Here is a 23,508-nt window from a genome sequence, read left to right on the forward strand (position 1 = left end):
ACACCCGGCCCGATTTATCCTTTAAGAATGGCCTTGTGTTCATCCACTAACTGGGCTAACAGTAAACACTGTTCCTCTGTCCAGTTTGACTTTCTCACCCTTCTTGGTTTTGATTCCATGTTTGATAGATTAAAACCAACATTCAAACCACCACTTAAATAGGACAGCAATCACTGTAATTAGAAAGAGTGGAACAATTTTTATCATTCTAAGCCAATCAAATACCTTATAGGAAATTAAAAGCATGGTAAATTAAAAACAGGATTTAGATACACACATATTATGTGTGTTTGTGTGTGTGTGTGTGTGTGTGTGTAATGTGTGGTGTGTGTGTGTGAGAGAGAGAGAGAGAGAGAGAGAGAGAGAGAGATAGAACGGTCAAATAGGATAAATTACGCATGTAAATTCAAAGTGAGAATTAGAATAGACCTATACTTAAAATCACTCTTTTTTTTTCCTTCTTGGACAACCAACCAATCACAGCCTTCAAAAGATTGTGTCATACATAGCAACAGGGTCAACCCCGCCTCCTCACTAAGATGAAAGTTTTTGTCTTTTCCTTACTCAGAGTTGCTCTCAGATTGGTCCTGAATCGCTCTTAAGCTAAGACTCCTACGTAAAAGTTTTAAGCTAAATTAAGAGTTTTCTGAGAGGATTCGTAGAATCTTTATGAATACAGGCCCTGATCATTTAAGATGATTTTGTTATGATCAACATTGCATCTAATAAAAAGAAAACATACACCAAGCTGTTTAAATAAATGATTAGAGAAAATATTACACAGAACTACTGTTTTTAATAAACTGTTTTAATCAGTTTATTTTTAGTATTTTAGTTATTTTAAGTGCTGTTTGTACTGTCGAGAATGACATGAAAATAAAGAGAAGCACAATATGAACTTTTTTATACTATGTTTCTGCTTTGTTTGTTGTAATGAGAGGATTTGTGATTGTTAGCAACAGACAGACACATAGCTAACATAATATAGAATTAAATAGAATAACAATGAGTAGAAAATGTAAGAGAGATCATGGAAATGTTTTAAATAACATGGACATTTCACACATTGTAGATTTGCTTTATATCTTTAGACACATGTAAGTGCTGCACTTGACAATCACATTTAAACATCTGAATCATTATGAATGAGTTTAATAGAAATATTATTAAACTGAAGAGCCAGACAGACTCATCTGAGCTTCTTCCTCCTCTGTTCCAGCTTTACATTAAACACAATGATCATCTGCTTGAATACTAAAGCAGCATTAATCATTCAATATCATGTTTCTAACACACATGCTGCATTATTTGATTGTAAAGTCTGAGTCTCTTCACCTGTATGGATCACATTTACACATTTATCACACATTTATTTCTCCTCATAGACACAGTAGTGAAGCTCTTCTGTGGATCTTCAGCTGATGTTTACTGCTCCTCTCAAGATCACTTCACTTTATGAGACACAGCATTTAGCAGCTTCTGGTGATTTAACTCTTTCAGAGACTCTTGAAAATAAACCTTAATCAACTCTGTAAGGTGGAAGAGAAGAGAGAGAGAAATATCATTTACAATTTTTAATTACAGTTTCTTTAGAGTTTAAAATGTTAGATTTACATAGATATTTCTAAAACTATATTTGTGTTTTGAATACATTTGAACATTTGTACATCTGTTTGTGTCTCTGATGAGTCAATATAAAGAGAAACACACACTAACGAGTGTACACCAAATATAATCAATGACAAGGAACAAACACAAATGTGATTTAGTCTTAAAACACAAATCTTTCAGTTAAATGTGTCACTAATTAAAGCTGTTTGTCTTTAGTTAAAACATGTTTGTGTTGGTCTCAGTAAATAAGTGAAATGATTGCACAGCTCGCTGGAATACTGGATTCTGATTGGTCAGTGGTGACATTCGGAGGGGTGTTATTCATTAGGTGTGTGTCATTAGCAGCAGAATAACACACAGTCATACGGTATTTGAGTCGGGTGTTTCTTTGACTTCTCTCGTATCACAGCACCGCGCTCTCACTCGTTTCATTCAAACACAACTGCTATTAGCTTGTGCCTCAGTTACTGACTGGATTTACCCTCAAACCAAACCGCAGGAGATTCCTGTTAATAGTAGACTTGAGGAGACATTGTTCAAAGTGTGTCTTGTTGTTCAAGTTGTTGCTAACTGACCAGAAGTGTTTAGCTGAATCTAAATTCACCTTCTATTTCCCTCATTCACTATTCCCTACATTAGTCCACTAATACAGTTCAGAGGAAGAGTGAATGAAAACCAGTGAATCTGGACACCAGGGCTTGAAAACGAAAATAAAATTCAATCGGTTCACTCCGAGCAGAATCAATATTTTAATGGTTCTGTTCTGCGTTCCTCTGATATTATTACCGTACCGAAACCGGTTCGGGAGGAAAAAATACCGGTTAATAATGTTATTTTTTTAAAAACAATATTTGCCTATTATTTGCCTAATAATAATAATAATTTAATAATAATAATAGAGTATAGCATTTTCCTTACTCAAAAAAGGAAAAAATACAGATCTAATGCTTACAGTTTACAGCTTGCACCAGATTTTGTCCAAATGTAAGCTAGGCCTACTTAATATATATCAACACTTTAAAAGTATTTTTAAGATATTTAAAAATGTTTGCTGCATTGTTAAAAAAAAAACACTTGTATAAGATTGCGTTTTGAGAGTAAAAAAAAAAAAAAAAAACGTAGGCCTAAGTCGCGGCTCACATTGCATTTTATTAGCCTTATTTTTTTCCGAAATAATGAAGGCTAAAATGCCTGTAGTCTAAAGCAAAATGTTTAAAAACATTATAGAAAAACAGTTATTAGTTTCACTTCAAATCAAATCCTCTAAAGTTTAGGCTATAAAAACCTCAATCCAAAAACAAATTGGCCTCTGACCATCATGGCCTCCTAACAATCCCCATATCCGCTGATTGGCTTCATCACTCTGTCTCCTCTCCACCAGTAAGATGGAGTGTGGTGGGCGTTCTGGCGCAATATGGCTGCCGTCGCATCATCCAGGTGGATGCTGCACACTGGTGGTGGATGAGGAGATACCCCCTGACTATGTAAGCGCTTTGAGTGTCTAGAAAAGCGCTATATAAATGTAAGGAATTATTATTATTATTATTATTATTATTATTATTATTATTATTATTATTAATGTAAACTGAAGCTGACGCCTACCTCTCTCATTCGGCACGAATCCAAATGTTTCCACACTCGACACAAAATCAAAGTTTCCGTATTCGCCATGTATTTGAATAACAAATGATTATAAAAAATAGCCTAATGTTTGTAAACATTTTTGTAAACATACATATACATATATACATATACATATATATATATATATATATATATATATATATATATATATATATATATATATATATATATATATATATTAACCATGCAGGAAAACCTTTTTAAATATTTTGATAATTTACTGAAAATAAATAAATGACTTTTTAAACCGTTTAACTGATTATTAATCGGTCAAAATCAGCTGATGTGAGTTTGCTGCACTCAGAAACCGGTGACTCAGCAGAGCTTGTACGAGCTTTTGTCATCGTTAAATCTTTCTCAGACGTTTCCATATGAAATTGGTTAGCGCATCTATCTGTGCATGATGATGTCCAATGCCTCCGGCGAGCGGAGCTTCTCAAAGTTAAGAATAATCAAAGGAGAGCTGCGGTCCTCGTCTGGGCAGGAAAAGGCTAAGCATGCTGGCACTTGAGTGTAGAGATGCGCAGGATGGATTTTTCTGTCCCGCTCCCGCACAGTGGCGTAGCCAGGGGAGGGGCCATGGGGGCACTGGCCCCTCCTGAAAACTGATTGGCCCCCCAGTGTGCCCCCACATTTCTGTCACTCACAAATTCAAATTATAATCTTTCAGTTTAGTAAATAACTCATGATTGCGTCGCGATGCTTCTCAACGAGGACCAAGAATAGCGAGCTGCTGTTTTCCAACGAAAAAAGCACCTATTTTAAATAGCTTATGTTTTTGATTAGCAAGTTGTTGCAGTGCAAGAAGTGTTTGGTACTAACGTTAACGTCTTTTGGTGTTAGACCAGGTTCGATGACGATGTTATCTCATAGAGCAGACCAAGATGCTAATCATTATATTTACTATGCTCCTCTGATGCTGAATGTAAAAGGGGTTTACTGCGTTACGATTTACTTATTTTTCGGCCGAACGAGCCGATATAGGCAACAACGCAATTTAAAGCAATGGTTTAAAAAGAACTATAATAGCAATTCTAATAAAGTCATTATTGAATCATGCAGTCGATTAGCGACTTTTTTCACTCAAGTGAGGTGACGAAACAAATTGTATGATGTTTATCTAACGCTCCACACTTGAGACTTTTTTTTAAAAGTCTATATGGGTGAGACAGATGCAAAAACATCGTTTTTATACTGGTCAATTTTGAGATTTGGGGCTGTTTGTCTTCAGTAACATGTCTTCTTTCAGACTTGTGGTGAAAAAAAAGTCCAAAATAAACATATAGGTCTTTATTTTACTACACCTTTAGTCTATTTGCGTCTGTAGATTCCTAATAAATTCAGTTGGCGTTCTAAATCACCATGGTGCTCCGCGATTGCTGTCTGCACCCTGGAAAGCTCTCTCTCCCTCCCTTCACAGAAGTTATTGACAAAACGTCATTTGATGACACCCAGAAACATAATTATTTAATGCATGATTAAATAGCAAAATAAATAATACTAAAATAACACTGGACTAATTAAGCTATTCTAAACTGTTTTATAGGATCCACATATTTTACATGTTAAACTAAAGCTACCTTTTTGAACAAGTAGCTTTCTAACAAAGTATGGATATATGATATTTTTAAATCAATATGCTCAAGATTAATTAGCCTTGACATAAGTAGATTTTGTTTATTCATCAGTGCAATTTTACTGCAACTGCTGCTATGCAAATTGAATGGGATGTGGATAATAAACAAAAACATATTATGAAATTATATTAAATTTATATTAATTAATTAATTGCGTATTTATTTCTATGAATTATTAATGTTATTCTGCATTTATATAAATAAGCATATTATATATATATATTATATAAGGCTATTATAAATAAATCATATTATTATTATTTGTGAGTTGTACACTATTCATACATTGGATTATTTTATTTATTACAGTTTTTCTTTCACTTTTGTAAAGTGAAAAGTTAATACAAATTGTATTAAAAAAATATATATATATTTAGAGCAGTGAATAACTGCTATTAAAATATAATAGGGTATCACTGTTTATTACTGATTTTAAAGGTTACTAAACTCTTGAAATGATTTGGATATACAGTTCAAACAACACAAGATTGGCCCCTCTGTATTAATCGTGGCCCCTCTTGTGCCTCCCAGTTGAAAAAATCCTAGAATCGCCTCTGCTCCCGCAAAAATGTTATTTTCTCCCGCTCCCGCCCGCGAACGATCAAGTTTCGTCCCGCTGGTAGGCCTAAAGTATAAGGTTTTTTTTTTTTTTTAATGCATTGCATATTCTGTCTGTTATTTATTCAACTGCTCCCCTGTTGAATATAAATTAAAAAAATAAACAAATGTTTCGTTTTATTTGTGTTTAATTAAATGGATGAAAGGAACGAACAAGGAACTTAGAACATAGAACATAGAAATACAGTAAAAAAGTAAGAAATGTAAATAAAAAAATATACCTATTTGGTTATAGTATAGCCTAAGGAATTATATAATAATAATAAACCTGGATTTATTTCATGTTCAAAGGAAAATTAGCCTATACTGCTTAAGAATGCCTTCTTTACCTCAAACATTAAACAAACAAAAAAAACTTTTTTCCTCAATAACAAAATAGACCAATTTTAAATATTTAGCAAAATAAATATCATCACTCTGTCTCCTCTCCACCAGTAAGATGGTGTGTGGTGGGCGTTCTGGCGCAATATGGCTGCCGTCGCATCATCCAGGTGGATGCTGCACACTGGTGGTGGATGAGGAGATACCCCCTGACTATGTAAGCGCTTTGAGTGTCTAGAAAAACGCTATATAAATGTAAGGAATTATTATTATTATTATTATTATTATTATTATTATTATTATTATTATTATTATTATTAATGTAAACTGAAGCTGACGCCTACCTCTCTCATTCGGCACGAATCCAAATGTTTCCACACTCGACACAAAATCAAAGTTTCCGTATTCGCCATGTATTTGAATAACAAATGATTATAAAAAATAGCCTAATGTTTGTAAACATTTTTGTAAACATACATATACATATATACATACATATATATATATATATATATATATATATATATATATATATATATATATATATATGTATATACATACATATATATATATATATATACATATATATATATATATATATATATATATATATATATATATATATATATATATATATATATATTAACCATGCAGGAAAACCTTTTTAAATATTTTGATAATTTACTGAAAATAAATAAATGACTTTTTAAACCGTTTAACTGATTATTAATCGGTCAAAATCAGCTGATGTGAGTTTGCTGCACTCAGAAACCGGTGACTCAGCAGAGCTTGTACGAGCTTTTGTCATCGTTAAATCTTTCTCAGACGTTTCCATATGAAATTGGTTAGCGCATCTATCTGTGCATGATGATGTCCAATGCCTCCGGCGAGCGGAGCTTCTCAAAGTTAAGAATAATCAAAGGAGAGCTGCGGTCCTCGTCTGGGCAGGAAAAGGCTAAGCATGCTGGCACTTGAGTGTAGAGATGCGCAGGATGGATTTTTCTGTCCCGCTCCCGCACAGTGGCGTAGCCAGGGGAGGGGCCATGGGGGCACTGGCCCCTCCTGAAAACTGATTGGCCCCCCAGTGTGCCCCCACATTTCTGTCACTCACAAATTCAAATTATAATCTTTCAGTTTAGTAAATAACTCATGATTGCGTCGCGATGCTTCTCAACGAGGACCAAGAATAGCGAGCTGCTGTTTTCCAACGAAAAAAGCACCTATTTTAAATAGCTTATGTTTTTGATTAGCAAGTTGTTGCAGTGCAAGAAGTGTTTGGTACTAACGTTAACGTCTTTTGGTGTTAGACCAGGTTCGATGACGATGTTATCTCATAGAGCAGACCAAGATGCTAATCATTATATTTACTATGCTCCTCTGATGCTGAATGTAAAAGGGGTTTACTGCGTTACGATTTACTTATTTTTCGGCCGAACGAGCCGATATAGGCAACAACGCAATTTAAAGCAATGGTTTAAAAAGAACTATAATAGCAATTCTAATAAAGTCATTATTGAATCATGCAGTCGATTAGCGACTTTTTTCACTCAAGTGAGGTGACGAAACAAATTGTATGATGTTTATCTAACGCTCCACACTTGAGACTTTTTTTTAAAAGTCTATATGGGTGAGACAGATGCAAAAACATCGTTTTTATACTGGTCAATTTTGAGATTTGGGGCTGTTTGTCTTCAGTAACATGTCTTCTTTCAGACTTGTGGTGAAAAAAAAGTCCAAAATAAACATATAGGTCTTTATTTTACTACACCTTTAGTCTATTTGCGTCTGTAGATTCCTAATAAATTCAGTTGGCGTTCTAAATCACCATGGTGCTCCGCGATTGCTGTCTGCACCCTGGAAAGCTCTCTCTCCCTCCCTTCACAGAAGTTATTGACAAAACGTCATTTGATGACACCCAGAAACATAATTATTTAATGCATGATTAAATAGCAAAATAAATAATACTAAAATAACACTGGACTAATTAAGCTATTCTAAACTGTTTTATAGGATCCACATATTTTACATGTTAAACTAAAGCTACCTTTTTGAACAAGTAGCTTTCTAACAAAGTATGGATATATGATATTTTTAAATCAATATGCTCAAGATTAATTAGCCTTGACATAAGTAGATTTTGTTTATTCATCAGTGCAATTTTACTGCAACTGCTGCTATGCAAATTGAATGGGATGTGGATAATAAACAAAAACATATTATGAAATTATATTAAATTTATATTAATTAATTAATTGCGTATTTATTTCTATGAATTATTAATGTTATTCTGCATTTATATAAATAAGCATATTATATATATATATATTATATAAGGCTATTATAAATAAATCATATTATTATTATTTGTGAGTTGTACACTATTCATACATTGGATTATTTTATTTATTACAGTTTTTCTTTCACTTTTGTAAAGTGAAAAGTTAATACAAATTGTATTAAAAAAATATATATATATTTAGAGCAGTGAATAACTGCTATTAAAATATAATAGGGTATCACTGTTTATTACTGATTTTAAAGGTTACTAAACTCTTGAAATGATTTGGATATACAGTTCAAACAACACAAGATTGGCCCCTCTGTATTAATCGTGGCCCCTCTTGTGCCTCCCAGTTGAAAAAATCCTAGAATCGCCTCTGCTCCCGCAAAAATGTTATTTTCTCCCGCTCCCGCCCGCGAGCGATCAAGTTTCGTCCCGCTGGTAGGCCTAAAGTATAAGGTTTTTTTTTTTTTTAATGCATTGCATATTCTGCCTGTTATTTATTCAACTGCTCCCCTGTTGAATATAAATTAAAAAAATAAACAAATGTTTCGTTTTATTTGTGTTTAATTAAATGGATGAAAGGAACGAACAAGGAACTTAGAACATAGAACATAGAAATACAGTAAAAAAGTAAGAAATGTAAATAAAAAAATATACCTATTTGGTTATAGTATAGCCTAAGGAATTATATAATAATAATAAACCTGGATTTATTTCATGTTCAAAGGAAAATTAGCCTATACTGCTTAAGAATGCCTTCTTTACCTCAAACATTAAACAAACAAAAAAAACTTTTTTCCTCAATAACAAAATAGACCAATTTTAAATATTTAGCAAAATAAATAAATAATTAAAAATAAACGGAATTTAAAAAAAAAAGTAGACTATGACTACTAATGTAGTCCGTGCAGGAATAGCATGTCGTTCATTAATGAGGGCTTCAGATTAATCCGTCTCTGCCCATTTATGCGACCGCAATTACTGAAAGCCCTCTCCAATGGTGCGCTGGGAGCTGGAATGAAAAGTAGCCTACATGGCGTGTTACTTTGCTTAATCTCCGAAACGCCTTTTCCACCACTGGATCTCTCGCTATTTCGGAATGGAATTACACGTCGCTGTCCATGGATTCATCAGCATCCTCCCATTCCGCAAAGTCTATTTTATTTTATTTTAGTCTATTATAAATAAAGGTTTATCTGTTTTTAGTAATTTTATTTTGCTAGATATTTCTACTTTGCGGGAGTCCCAACTTTATTTTCCCGCAATCCGCACACAATAATATCTTGCTGCCCGCGTCCGCATTCACCAATCAAATATTGTCCCGCGACGCACTCGGTTGCGCTGGGTCCCACGGTACTCCCAGGTCTCTACTTGAGTGTCGAATGCACATGCATTCGCCTAGAAAAAATAGGCCCTTTTTGCGCTGCTTCATCAGGCCCAATTTGGTCTTAATCCGTCCCTGAAGGCGGTGCATTTCCATTGAGACTTGACTGAGTTCACAGCTGAGCGGACATTTCACTCGCTGGCTTCAGCGTCACATTTGCCTATGCTGTACTGCTGGAATTCCTGATTGGTTAACAGCAAATTTCAAATATTAAACAGAAAGATAAAATAACATTATTAACCGGATAATATCCATTTCAAATTTTCGATTCTGTTCGGAACTAAAAAAATTCATTTTGTTTCTGTTTCTGGTTCTGTTCCTGTCAAAACATCGTTCGTTTCCGGTTTTCGCTTGAACCGGTTCAGAGCCCTGCTGGACACTGAGTGCACTGAAGAACTGCTGCTTTTACAGTTTGTGCTGCTGTTTAATGAGATGATTTATCTTCAACTCGGTCATGGACATTATCTATAAACCCTAATTAAGCAATTTAATAATCAATTTACAATGAATTTATATCTGTGTTGTATTACGCTATGGATGAGCACTTTATAAAATGAATGGATGGATGATTCATCTTCTGGAGAGACAATTCATTTGGACACAAACCCTTTCAAATAAAACTTGATGATAATTTGATAAACTCTTTTCTCAAATAATTGAAAGTATATATTTGTTCACATATCAGAGGTAAATGAATCTCTTTAATATCACAAAGTGAAGTTTACTCACCTCAGGATACAGTTTGAGTATTGTAGCACATCAATGAGCTTCTGCTTTGAGACTCCAATCATATTACCTCTCAGATTAATCTCTTTTAGAAACTGCAGAGCTTTTGTGTTTGTCAAAGACTGAGTTAAAGAAGAAACATCTGTAATGCCACAGTCATGAAGACTAGAAAGAGACAAACAGAGGAAGAGAGATCATCTTACAAACAAATCATTAAGATGAAGAATCTTTCACAAATATAATGTGAACACATTCATCATGAGATATTGAGTATAAAGTGTTTTGTTGAACTCTTATGTGCTGTTCGTTTGGGGACGACACTCGTGCTGTTTGGGCTCTCCAGAGAACACAGCCAACAAAAGAATATTTTGTTCCCAAAAAATAAATAAAATAATTTTATATATATATATATATATATATATATATATATATATATATATATATATATATATATATATTAGTGGTGGGTGCTGCGTTAACATGAGACTCTTATCGGGCGATAAAAAAAATATCGCCGTTAATCTATTCTCTAAGTTGGGTTGGGTCATACTATGCAAGCTACGTATGATGACTTTCACCTTGATAGTTTAGCGCGGATAGCCGGGGTCCTAAAACTGCAGCCTCCGGTTGTGCAAGAACATACTATTGGATGTATACCTAACCGAATTGCACTGTAGGGGGCGAGAACGAGTCTTCGAACCAGTGTGTATGCCTACTCTGAAATTACCACATCAAACGTGACGTGCTAACATGGATGCAGCTATGAAGCCGCCGGGTTTCCTTCAGGGAATTTTTTTTAAGAAGCTTCCCAATGGAAACCTCGACAAGACTCGTGCCTGTTTCTCACATACTCCGTCTGCTGTGCTTATGCAGTCCGTGTGCTAAAGCCCTGTATTTCAGCCCGAGCCCGACGGGCCTCGACTTATTTATGCCCCTAGGGCCGGGCTTCGGGCCAATTTTCACGTTATAGCTCACATGCGGGCCGGGCCTCGGGCCTTTTTTGGGTTAATCCTTCTATTTATATTTTTAGAAATTAATAAAAATAAAAAAATGAGAAGTTGACGTTGACGATAGAAAAACAAACATAGGAAGACATTTCATAACCTCATAACTTTCATAATCTGATAATTCAACCCGTTATAATTAAACTAACATACTGACATGACAGTCTCACGCACGCACGTTTTTTTCCATCAGCGCAACCCACGATTATACTTCACTTATATCCACTTATTGTAGTAGTAGCTATTATAGGCCCCTAAAGTAATGTAAATTAATGTAAACAGCACGAGACCCTGCTACCGCAACTGTCAAGACTGGCTCGCTCTGTGTTTAGTGTCCCGTCAGCAGCATCAGCAAACGTGAAAACCTGCAAGTTTGTTTTTAATTAATTTAATTTGTTTAGATTGTAGGCTATTTCTCATTTCGTTTGCGAAAGCTGTTGCGAGCCTGCCTCAGTATTTCAAATATTTTATTTTATTTTACTCACTGTGGTTTAATAAATAAACATTTATTAAACTAACTGTGTGATATGCTTGAAGTGTTTTATATCTATGGATTTTATGGGGGCGGCAGTGGTTCATGTAGGTTGTCTACAAACTGGAAGGTTGGTGGTTCAATCCCCGGCTCCACCTGACCAAGTGTCGAAGTGTCCTTGAGCAAGACACCTAACCCCAGCTGCTTCCGACGAGCTGGATGGCGCCTTGTATGGCTGACAGTGGTGGACGAAGTACTCAAATCAAGTACTTGAGTAAAAGTACAGATACGTATAGTAAAATATTACTCCAGTAAAAGTACTCAATTTTTTATGTACTTAAGTAAAAAAGTACTGAAAGATAGATGTTTGCAATTTCATATAGGCTACTTAATTTTATATTAGCACATTTTTTTTTTCAAATAACAACTATATGGACTCAAGATATATTTTTGTTGTTGATATGGACTACACTGATGAGAGTGATGTTAAATGTGAAGCTTACACTGTGATGTACCTGAGAGAAAACAGAGATGACCATCTGATTTTCCCCAGTAAGAAAAAAGTAATATAAAGTTTGTTGTTTTACAGAACATCACAGTTATATATGACATGATAATAAGGCCTGAAGTTTGGAAGAACATTTTAAGGAAAATATAATTATATTTTCATAATGATTTTTTCCTTCTCAAATCTTGTCTGTGGTGTAAAAACACCCCTGGCCAAATGGGGTGCATCTCTTCCCCTCTTTGATAATTACAGATAATTAATATGTTCTGAACATCACATCCTTTCTTTTGTCCCTAGATGTAATCGCTCTCTCGCTCTCTCTCTCTCTCTCTCTCTCTCTCGCTCTCTCTCTCGCTCTCTCTCTCTCTCTCTCTCTCATATATATATATATATATATATATATATATATATATATATATATATATATATATATATATATATATATATATATATATATATAGGTTGTTGAATAAAAATATTTGGACATTATTAATAAAAATTACCTCAAGGTAGCACCAGCAAGCTTGTTAGCTAGACAGTTAGCATCAGCTAACAATATTTACTTATTTTCAGTATGGTTATGAATAAACATTCATGTCTGTCTACTCGTCTAGTTAATCCAAACAATATCACGTTACTCAAGAGAGGAAAACCAAGGTCTATCTCGGACAAAGGAAACAGAACCGGAGCACACAACGTTTTTAATAACGTTTCGACGCTCATGCGTCTTTTTCATATTTTTCAAGAATATAACGTTACTGTTGATAAACAATATAAAAACATACGTCACATAGGACATGGTATATGGAGTTAGAATTGTGTCTTTATTATATGTGAGAAAATAAAAGATCTGAGAGAAGAAAAAAAAGTTTGAGAGAAAAAGTTATCACACTGATAGCAAAAAAAAACATTTCATGAGAGAAAAAAGAATATTTGAGAGAAAAAGTTTTCATGCCAATAGCAAAAAATAATAATATTTGAGACTAAAAAAAGTTTTGAGAGAAAGTATTTTCTTATAGAACATAAAAAAATATACATTTGACATTTTTTAAATTATTTCTGAGAAAAAAAATCTCTCTCAAAATACTTTGAAAACAACTCTCAAATATATATTTTTTTGCTATCTTTGCTATATCATACTATCTTGATGCAATTTCTTGCTCTCATGTCAGGATTTTGCTTTCACTGTGAGAATTGTGTCATGGGCGGGGCCACGTTCCTATTGGCCAGTCGGGTGAGCATCGTCTTGTCTTGGGAGTCGAACTGAATCATTACACCATTGTTCGGTTCACCTGCATAGATGCCGCCTCTGCCTTATGGCTAGTTAAGTTGAGCACGGACACTCCAATGTTTGGGTAAGATGATGACACACAGCTGGCTGAGCAAGTTCAGTATCACTGAAGATTAAACATTAAAAAATAGCACTCATATTCATGAATTTATGTGTATTATATTATTTGCTTGCTAATCGCCAGTGCTTTAAGTGGCCCAAAAGAGGTGCCGGTACTCTATTATAGCATATATATATATATATATATATATATATATATATATATATATATATATATATATATATATATATATATATATATATATATATATATATGTTTTTTTTATGACTCCCCTCATCCACATTGTAAAAAGAAAAAAAACATAAAAAACAATGACAGTTGTAACAGTGCATAAATCAGACCTTAACTAATGAGCTTAAACTTATTTTTGTACACAGTGCCCGAACTGTCAATCACTCCTGTACGCGTGCATCACTGACTGTCCTCATCGCAGCTGCAGCAACTTGCGCTCTCTTCATCAAGCTTTAAAACAAAAAGGGGACAAAACGGTCGTATTGTCTTTGTGCATATGGATTAATTAGATAAATAAATAAATAAATTCGTGCCTAGCCGCCTACGGTATTTTTGTTTAGAACTTAGAGAAAAGATGCTGCAGCCAATGAGCAGCCGGCGGGGGCTGGTTGCAGGACGACTCAACCTCCGCAGACAGTTTTTAATGTTTATCAGACAATAACTACTCAAGATTTTGCTTTAGTATCATTTTCGGGACAATCAGGGCCAGATTCGGGATTCTGGACAACAGTTTAGATTTCGGGACTGTCCCGAATTTTTCGGGATGTCTGGTCACCCTTCCTGAAAATTAATAATTAATTAATCCATATGCACAAAGACAATACGACTGTTTTGTCCCCTTTTTGTTTTAAAGCTTGATGAAGAGAGCGCAAGTTGCTGCAGCTGCAGCTGCGATGAGGACAGTCAGTGATGCACGCGTACAGGAGTGATTGACAGTTCGGGCACTGTGTACAAAAATAAGTTTAAGCTCATTAGAGTTAAGGTCTGATTTATGCACTGTTACAACTGTCATTGTTTTTTATGTTTTTTTTTCTTTTTACAATGGGGATGAGGGGAGTCATAAAAAAAACATATATATATATATATGCTATAATAGAGTACCGGCACCTCTTTTGGGCCACTTAAAGCACTGGCGATTAGCAAGCAAGTAATATAATACACATAAATTCATGAATATGAGTGCTATTTTTTAATGTTTAATCTTCAGTGATACTGAACTTGCTCAGCCAGCTGTGTGTCATCATCTTACCCAAACATTGGAGTGTCCGTGCTCAACTTAACTATCCATAAGGCAGAGGCGGCATCTATGCAGGTGAACCGAACAATGGTGTAATGATTCAGTTCGACTCCCAAGACAAGACGATGCTCACCCGACTGGCCAATAGGAACGTGGCCCCGCCCATGACACAATTCTCACAGTGAAAGCAAAATCCTGACATGAGAGCAAGAAATTGCATCAAGATAGTATGATATAGCAAAGATAGCAAAAAAATATATATTTGAGAGTTGTTTTCAAAGTATTTTGAGAGAGATTTTTTTTCTCAGAAATAATTAAAAAAATTTCAAATGTATATTTTTTTATGTTCTATAAGAAAATACTTTCTCTCAAAACTTTTTTTTAGTCTCAAATATTATTATTTTTTGCTATTGGCATGAAAACTTTTTCTCTCAAATATTCTTTTTTCTCTCATGAAATGTTTTTTTGCTATCAGTGTGATAACTTTTTCTCTCAAACTTTTTTTTTCTCTCAGATCTTTTATTTTCTCGCATGTAATAAAGACACAATTCTAACTCCATAATGGTAGCATTTTAATAAAACTGTTAATATTACGGCAGCGGGGAATTTGAACATGCACAAGTTATTTTATTTAATCTGTGTTAGTTTAATGTTTTTTTTTTTTTTTTTTTTTACCTAAAACAGAGACGCTGATTGATGTGTCTGCATCGTCTGCACTGGAGCATTTCAGTGGGCTTAAACAGATCACTCTTTACAGCGGATTTAGTTCCCAAACAACTGACAATTTTGACCTAAATATGATTTTCAGTTACAATAATTAATCCTAAATTTCAACATTAATAACTTACTTTTAGCAACATCAGACGCACGCGCGCTCACAAGATCTCCCGGTTCTTACTTCTGTAGACTCGCACTAAACGGTTCATTTGAGTCAGTGAGTGGTCGACTCCAGAACAGCTGCAATCGGATCATTCTAATTCGTAAACGAATCGTTTGGTGTGATTTGCGATCCGATTTAAAAGTTTATTTTGGAAAGACTCAGTTCGTTCATGGTGAATCAGACACCGCTTCTGTGTGTCGGAGCACGTGATATATAGGGAGTAACGATATGTTTTATGAAATGTAGTGAAGTAAAAAGTACGATCTTATGCTTTGGAATGTAGTGAAGTAAAAGTAAAAGTTACTCAAAATAAAACTACTCCAGTAAAGTACAGATACTTGAAAAATGAACTTAAGTAGAGTAACGAAGTAAAGCTACTCCGTTACTGTCCACCACTGATGGCTGACACCGCAGTCGGTGTATGAATGAGTGTATGAATGGGTGAATGTGAGGCAACTTGTAAAGCGCTTTGGAGGGCCATGTGGTCTGTTGAAAGCACTAAATAAATGCAGTCCATTTACCATTTAACATTTTATTGTAGCCAAGTAAAGTATTAGCGTTAATTTGAGAGGCTTAATTGATTAAATATGTTTTAGGCTACTCGCTGTCGGCTCGGCTGATTAACGTTAATCGTCATTTTAAAAAAAAAATGCTCCAAACATTTTTCTTAATTAACTTGATAAACAAATGAAAAAAAAAAAAAAAAAAAAAAAACATAACACAAAACTGACCCCTTTTTTAATTGTTGCAAATAGGGCAGGCTTCCACTGTGTAATAAAATAAATAAATAAAAACACGGGCTCGTGTCGGACTCGGGCTGATAATTCTGATGAGCTGTCGGGCTAGGGCCTGCGCGTCTCGGGCCTAGATTTGAGGCTCGTGCAGGGCTCTACCGTGTGCGTTACGTAGGTGGAGCAGAAGCAGCACGGACTCATACTCATTGTGCTTTCACACAGGACACGTTTGCAGTCAACTACTCCATACGTAAACGATGGCTGCACTGCTGCAGACGCAACGCTCCTGGAACGCACTGACAGACCACAGCCGCGTGAACGCTGGAATCCATTAACATGGGTGCGTAAAAAAAAATGCAGACGGAGTATGTGTGAAAGAGGCATTACTAAGGTTATGTTCTGGGTTAGAGATCTCAAACTGAAGCTGGACCAATCAGATGTGAGAGAAGTGACATGTCTGACACAAAGTCACTCCCCAGGTTTATCTTACTCCAAATTAAAGGTCACTAATGATAAAAAAAAATAATAAAATGTCTGGCTTTAATGATAATTACGGAGTCATTTTATGATTTATATAATTATTGTGATTCATATTATTATTATTATTTATCTGTTAAACACAAGCAATTTTAGTTTAACAGTTATTATAAATAATTTATTTTAAATAAATATGAATGTATACAGCTCATGTAATATAAATAAACTGTAGTATCAAAAGATTGCACTATTTAAAAAATAAAAAATCTGACCTTACACGTTCGAGTCTATCACTTTACTGTTTATTTTCAAATGTATAAACTATGTTTACAAGTTTCTCTTGTCACTGCACTGATAGAGCAAGATTAATTATTTTATTTGTCCTCCTTCATTTTAAATATATATATATACACATATTAGTGGTGGGCCGTTACAAGGCTCTTATATATGTGTATGTATATAAATTGTGGTGGATTTCTTGATTTTATTTGATAAATGCATAAATTTGAAGCATGCATAGGGAGCAACGTTGCCGTTTTTGGTAAAAAATGATTTTGATGACTTCATTAAGTTTTGTTTTATAGAAAACTCTTTATTTTTTTTCTTTTATTTTAGTTTTGTATAAATTGTATCTTAATTTTGATCAATGTTTTATCAATCAGTTGCGCATATTTAATAAATAAGAAGCAAATATATAGCCTAGCAGACAATGTAGCTAAGGCGCCGGCACGATCACTTGCATTGCATTTGAACTAAACTCAGCGTGTGCCTCACAGATTTGAGAAATATAGGCTATATATTACAGAAAGCTTGAAATGTCTTCTTTTAAACGAAAATATTCAAACCAAAATAAACGGGCTACTCTTTGATGATCTAATCCATATGAAATGTGCATTTCTCTCTGGTGTTCATGGCGAGTCTGCATTGTCAACTTCATTGTTTATTACTAAACAATAAAATGACTCCCTGCATATTTTTGAACCAGCAGGCCGTTCTGGGTTGAGGAAGACCCCACGGAATGAGCGAGCAGATCGGGATATTCAGAAATGCGCTCTCCGCTCACGAGCTCTGATCGGAACAAACCCGAGCCTCAATGTCTGCTGACCTTGCAGAAACATACAAATAGACATAGCCAGACTTGACAAAGTTATAATAAATTAAGTTTTTTTTTTTTTTTGCCTGGTTAGTTTTGCCTACGTTCCTATGGCCCAATGACGCTACGATGAGCATTTACTGCTTTTTAAAAAGGCGGGTCAGGAAGCGGATCAGGTACAATATTTTATTTTGATTTTTTTTGCGGTCCGAGTTGCGGCCGGGTTAGTTGAAAACGCCGGTCGGGTGCGGGTTAATAATAAATTGACCCGCGCATCACTGACCCAAGTAAACAACCAAAACCTTTCAATAAAAGTACAGCAATGCAAAGAGAAGTGTTTTTCTTTTCTTTTTAAAAATCAGAATATGTTTGGTGACTTAACTGATATTAATGTTATTGAACATTACCTCAATAAACATGGATAGTAGGCTGTTTAGTTTTCGTTTGTAACAGTACGATAGGCTACGATTAGAACAGTAGCCAAATATTACGAAAAATATTACGGAAGATCACACACATCTCCTGCATCATAATTATATTAACGTAAAACCTCTAATCTTTCACATGAAATAAGAGTTTCATTTAAAAAAAAAAAAAAAAAAGACACTCTGCATTAACAGGTGACAGCCGGGTGCGAGTGTGGGAAAGAAATGTCCCCAGCAGTACTGAAAAGTCTTTCACTGGGCACAGAGATTTACTGGCGCACAGAGGTAGATTTTTGCCATTTTTGCCAGCAGTGGAAATCGCTGCTGGTTTGTCTTCCACCACTGAAGGGGATCCTCTCTAAGAGGAATCAAATGCTCACGCGTCAGCACCCGATGTGACTGGCTGGCTCTGTATTGGTACGGTATAAATCGTCCCAGGCGCTCAAGATTCCTGAACAGTTTAGTTTAGAGTGAACTGTCGGGTCTTGTTTCTCCTTATCTAAACACCTTCACGCAATCAATGGCCGCGTGACGTCGACCAGCGTAGCGCAAGCCTTGGGTTCGGTTCGGTGAAAAAAAAAAAACCCAAAGGTTCGGCCGAAACCGAACCCCGTCAAAAAGCCCAGTATTCGGCCGAATCCGAATCCGAATCCTGGATTCGGTGCATCCCTAAAAAGTACTGATTTTATAATTTGCTCATTCATTTCAATGTGGGTCTCCAGAGAATTGTACTGACCTCAATCTCTCCAGTTTACAGCGTGAATCCTTCAGTACGTCACATAAGTGATTCAGTCCTGTGTATTTTATTTCATTCCCGCTCAGGTTCAGTTCTCTCAGGTGTGATGGGTTTGATTTCAGAGCTGAAGTCAGGATGAGACACTGTTTCTCTGTAATACTGCATTCACTCAGACTGAAGACAGAAAGAGAAAACACAATGAATCAGACACGTTATGTTCATGTGTGAGTAATTCATCAAGTGTTAACACCATATAGTGCAATAATATGTTTTCTTCTGTTTTTGTTTTTTGTGTGTGTATGTGTGTGTGTGGGTTAAATGCAGAGCACAAGTTCAGAGTATGGGACACTAGACTTGGCCACATGTCACATTCTTAATCTTTAATCTAAAGTAATCTTTGATCTGACTGTAAGTGCTGTAGAGTATAATGACACTAACACTAGTTTCTCCAGCTTGAATTGTGTGTTCATCAGTAGATCACTGAGGTGTTTCACTCCAGAGTCTCCTAGTAATTCATTCCAGCTCAGGTTCAGTTCTCTCAGGTGTGATGGGTTTGATTTCAGAGCTGAAGTCAGGATGAGACACTGTTTCTCTGTCATACTGCATCCACACAAACTAAAGACAGAAAGAGAAAACACAATGAATCAGACACGTTATGTTCATGTGTGACTAATTCATCAAGTGTTAACAACACAGTGCAATAATTAATAAAACATTGCCAAAAAAACATATTATTCGACCATAAACAAATACAAAAGAAAAAAGATTAAAGTAGACTAATATATTGGATCAACTACAGAACTACTTAAAAATAATATTAAAACTGAAAATTTAGTTTAAATGTGAGAAAGAAGAAAATGCTGTTTCTGAATTACAATTTACCTAAAAGACATTTTAACAGTATTTTATCACCAACAAACACTTTATTTTCACTGTAGAGTTCACCGTGTGGTGTGTGTGTGTGTGTGTGTGTATGTGTGTTAAATGCAGAGCACATGTACCGAGTATAGGACACTATACTTGGCCACACGTCACATCCTTTCATTTCCTTTTTTCTGAAAGTAAACAGTAATATTTAATTTCAGTGTAACTGCTATAGAGTATAATGATACTAACTCTAGTTTCTCCAGCTTGAATTGTGTGTTCATCAGTAGATCACTGAGGTGTTTCACTCCAGAGTCTCCTAGTAGTTCATTCCCGCTCAGGTCCAGTTCTCTCAGGTGTGATGGGTTTGATTTCAGAGCTGAAGTCAGGATGAGACACTGTTTCTCTGTAATACTGCATCTCCACAGACTGAAGACAGAAAGAGAAAACACAATGAATCAGACACGTTATGTTCATGTGTGAGTAAATCATCATGTGTTAACACCATTCAGTGCGATAATAAATTGTTGCTAAAACCTGAAAACAATATTTAATTATAAATATACCGACCTTGAGCAGACAGCGACATGCAGCCGATAACAGAGTGGGTGACTCTGTTATCAGAAACATCCGTAGCAGGACTAGAACAACAGGCTGCCTTCCTCAAGCAACCGTCTCTGATATGAACAAGGAACTTCAGAACATTCTGATGAAGCACAAGACTGCAAATCCAATCATCATCCATGTGGGGAAGAATGATATTCGGAAAAAGCAGTCAGAACTCCTTAAGAAGGACTTCAGTATCCCTGCTGAGCCCTGCCCACAGAGCTCCTCACAGACTGACTGTGATGTATCAAAACTAGAGCCCGACCGATATATCGGCCGGCCGATATTATCGGCCGATATGAGCTAATTGCATTTAAATCGGCATCGGCGTTTATAACGGCCGATGAAACATGAAAAAACAGAGTCTCATGCTTCACTCATGTTATGAGTGTTGCATACTTTGCCCACCAGAGGGCGGTCTGCAACTCCAGAGTTGACAACAGCGCCAGAAATTCACTACAGAAGGACAGCCAAGCCACCCAGGTGAGTCTGTCGTTCGTCATGTGAAATGATTGTAGATTTAGTTCATACACTGTATATAAAAACGGTGTGGTAGTTCTAGCTAACGGTCCTATCATTATCACTTCTAAATATTCTGCAACATCACTTACAGCCGCTCATGCATTGCTATATTAGATTAGCCACAAAGCTAATACCATGTTTATTAGTGGAAGAGCGCGAACGTTAATAAGAGGTCAAACTATAACGTTAGCATTTAAATTATTCTTATTCTATTGCGGTGTGTTTCCCACATAATGACCGCGTAATGGTCCTTTCACACAGGACGCGGTATGCTGGGTTCAGCGTTGCCCTTCAGCGCTATGGCGTTGGCGGAGTTTTAATAGTCTGTTGTTCCTCCTTTCGGTCAGCAGCAAACATGTATCTGTCCCGTTGTAAGAAGCGTGCGATAGCGCTAGTCCAGCTGATGATAATTAAGAGAGAAGCAAGGAAGAGAAGGCTACCCTCAGGTCCAGAGCACAATTTGGTGAATTCAGGCTGGTTATGTTACTCTAACGCTAATATAGCTTCCTTTTTAGCAGGCCCCTTAAATGCTTGCTATTAACTTGTTTGAAGGTGGTGCTTCTCAAAATTGGCAGCGGTGTGTTCATGACACTAACGTTAACCATTCAACTTCGAATTGATTCCGTAATCTTCCGGTAACAGTAGGCTAACTTTACGTTCGCCAGCGCATGACGATGTTTTGATTCAGACTGCACAAAGAGAAGAGGAGAAGATCAACGGGTCCGTTGTGAATATGTCTGTGAGAGCAAATGTAGTGTAGTTACAGTAACTACAGTAGGTGCGTAAGAAATGATTAAACCAGAGGGGACATGTAAATAAATGTGAGCTGAACACGCGCTTTTTTTTTTTTTTTTACATATTGTTTCAAAGCAGCTTTACAGACATAACAGGAAAATGTTGAAATAATATAGTTAAATATAAGTAGGTAATACCTATTGCTTGACAAATAAAAAAAAATATATAAATTTCTCATTTTTGCCTATGTAGGAGATCCCTGTTTATTATTATTATAATTCTAATGATGACATGAGTAATGATACATGGTGATATTATTAATACACATGCTTATTCTTTCTCTGTCTCTTTCTGGCCTACAGATACCTGAAAAAGGTGAATGCTGTAGCAGCAAAGTGTGGGACTACTTCTGCAAATACTTTAACTTTAGTATTATAATTTATTTACAGTACACACACAGACTGTTAAAACCAGCATCAACTGGAAGAAAGTAAAAGTGTTAAATGTTTAAAACCAGACTGTTTTTTGATCATTAAAAAATATATACTTTTGATGTGCAATTGTTTAGTCATTGAGACCGTAATCTAAGGCTTTTTTTTTTTTTTTACATAAATCCCTTCTGGAAAATGGTTTATACAGCCCACATACATAGAACAGGTAGATATTTTGCTATTGAATGTTGTGTAAGTGCAGTTTATAGGAAATGGGTCTAATATCCAGTTTACTTTCAAAATCAAAATATCGGCTTATAAATCGGCTATTTTCGAGTTAATATCGGCATCGGCATCGGCCCCCATAAATCCATATCGGTCGGGCTCTAATCAAAACAGCTACAATATTCACCACCCAATGACGACTTTCTGGAAAACAACCAGGGAAGCCAGGACAACACATCACAGCCACCGGAAACACCAGAGACACAGCCCATCTCACCAGAAACATTATCCCTTTCTCCAGCATCTCCACTTCTGTGCTTTTCACAGAAAATGGAGGAATTGGTGTATGTTGGGACTAAACTCTCTCACTCATTTGCTGCAAGCCCGCAGACATCAACAAAAAAACAGCGGGCCCCCCAACCACCAAAGCCTGTGGTCCCTGCTCATGCAAGAGCTCTTCGACCCCTGCACCAAACGCCAGGGCCCAGACCCTCTATCTGCAGAAGGTGAACCAAAAACAACTGATAGTAGCTCTCAGTGATATGTGTCGGGTCCCCGCTATAATAGCAGCAACATTCACAAATGCCTACTAAACAAGCGGGAACCCAGTGTGCCTGTAGCTTTCTCTATTTCAGTTTTATCACATGATAGAAAGTCTAAGGCCTTCCTAAGCCGAAGGGCAAACTCATCTAATCTGCGGCCTATTATGCATCAAACTAAGATTGATGTAAAGACACAAAGAACTGCCATCAAGTTAGCATCTTTAAACATTCACTCACTAAAAAATAAATCATTTCTAATCAATGACTTTATAACCACAAAGAATCTGGATTGTATGTTTCTAAACGAAACATGGCTTGAAGACAGCTGCAATGCAACAGTCTTTAATGAAGCAGCCCCTCCTAACTTCACTTACATGAGTGTCTGCAGGACTGTTAGGAGAGGTGGGGGTGTAGCTGCTCTATTTAAA

The 23,508-nt window shown here is 35.8% G+C and overlaps 1 protein-coding gene and 1 long non-coding RNA gene across 3 annotated transcripts in view; one reads left to right on the forward strand and one right to left on the reverse strand.

The window, feature by feature from the left end:
* The window catches only part of LOC127987560 (uncharacterized), a 1,055,570-nt gene that overhangs the window by 705,475 nt on the left and 326,587 nt on the right, over positions 1–23,508 (reverse strand). Inside the window, exons 30-31 of the mRNA XM_052589928.1 lie at positions 20,272–20,448; positions 19,594–19,770 (exon numbers count right to left, since the gene is read on the reverse strand). Of these exons, the coding sequence (XP_052445888.1) occupies positions 19,594–19,770; positions 20,272–20,448 (354 nt within the window). The remainder of the gene's footprint in view (positions 1–19,593; positions 19,771–20,271; positions 20,449–23,508) is intronic.
* The window catches only part of LOC127987632 (uncharacterized), a 264,322-nt gene that overhangs the window by 77,597 nt on the left and 163,217 nt on the right, over positions 1–23,508 (forward strand). The gene's annotated exons all lie outside the window — the stretch shown is intronic.

The sequence above is a fragment of the Carassius gibelio genome, chromosome B22 (assembly GCF_023724105.1).
Source record: "Carassius gibelio isolate Cgi1373 ecotype wild population from Czech Republic chromosome B22, carGib1.2-hapl.c, whole genome shotgun sequence".
In the NCBI taxonomy this organism is placed as follows: domain Eukaryota; kingdom Metazoa; phylum Chordata; class Actinopteri; order Cypriniformes; family Cyprinidae; genus Carassius; species Carassius gibelio.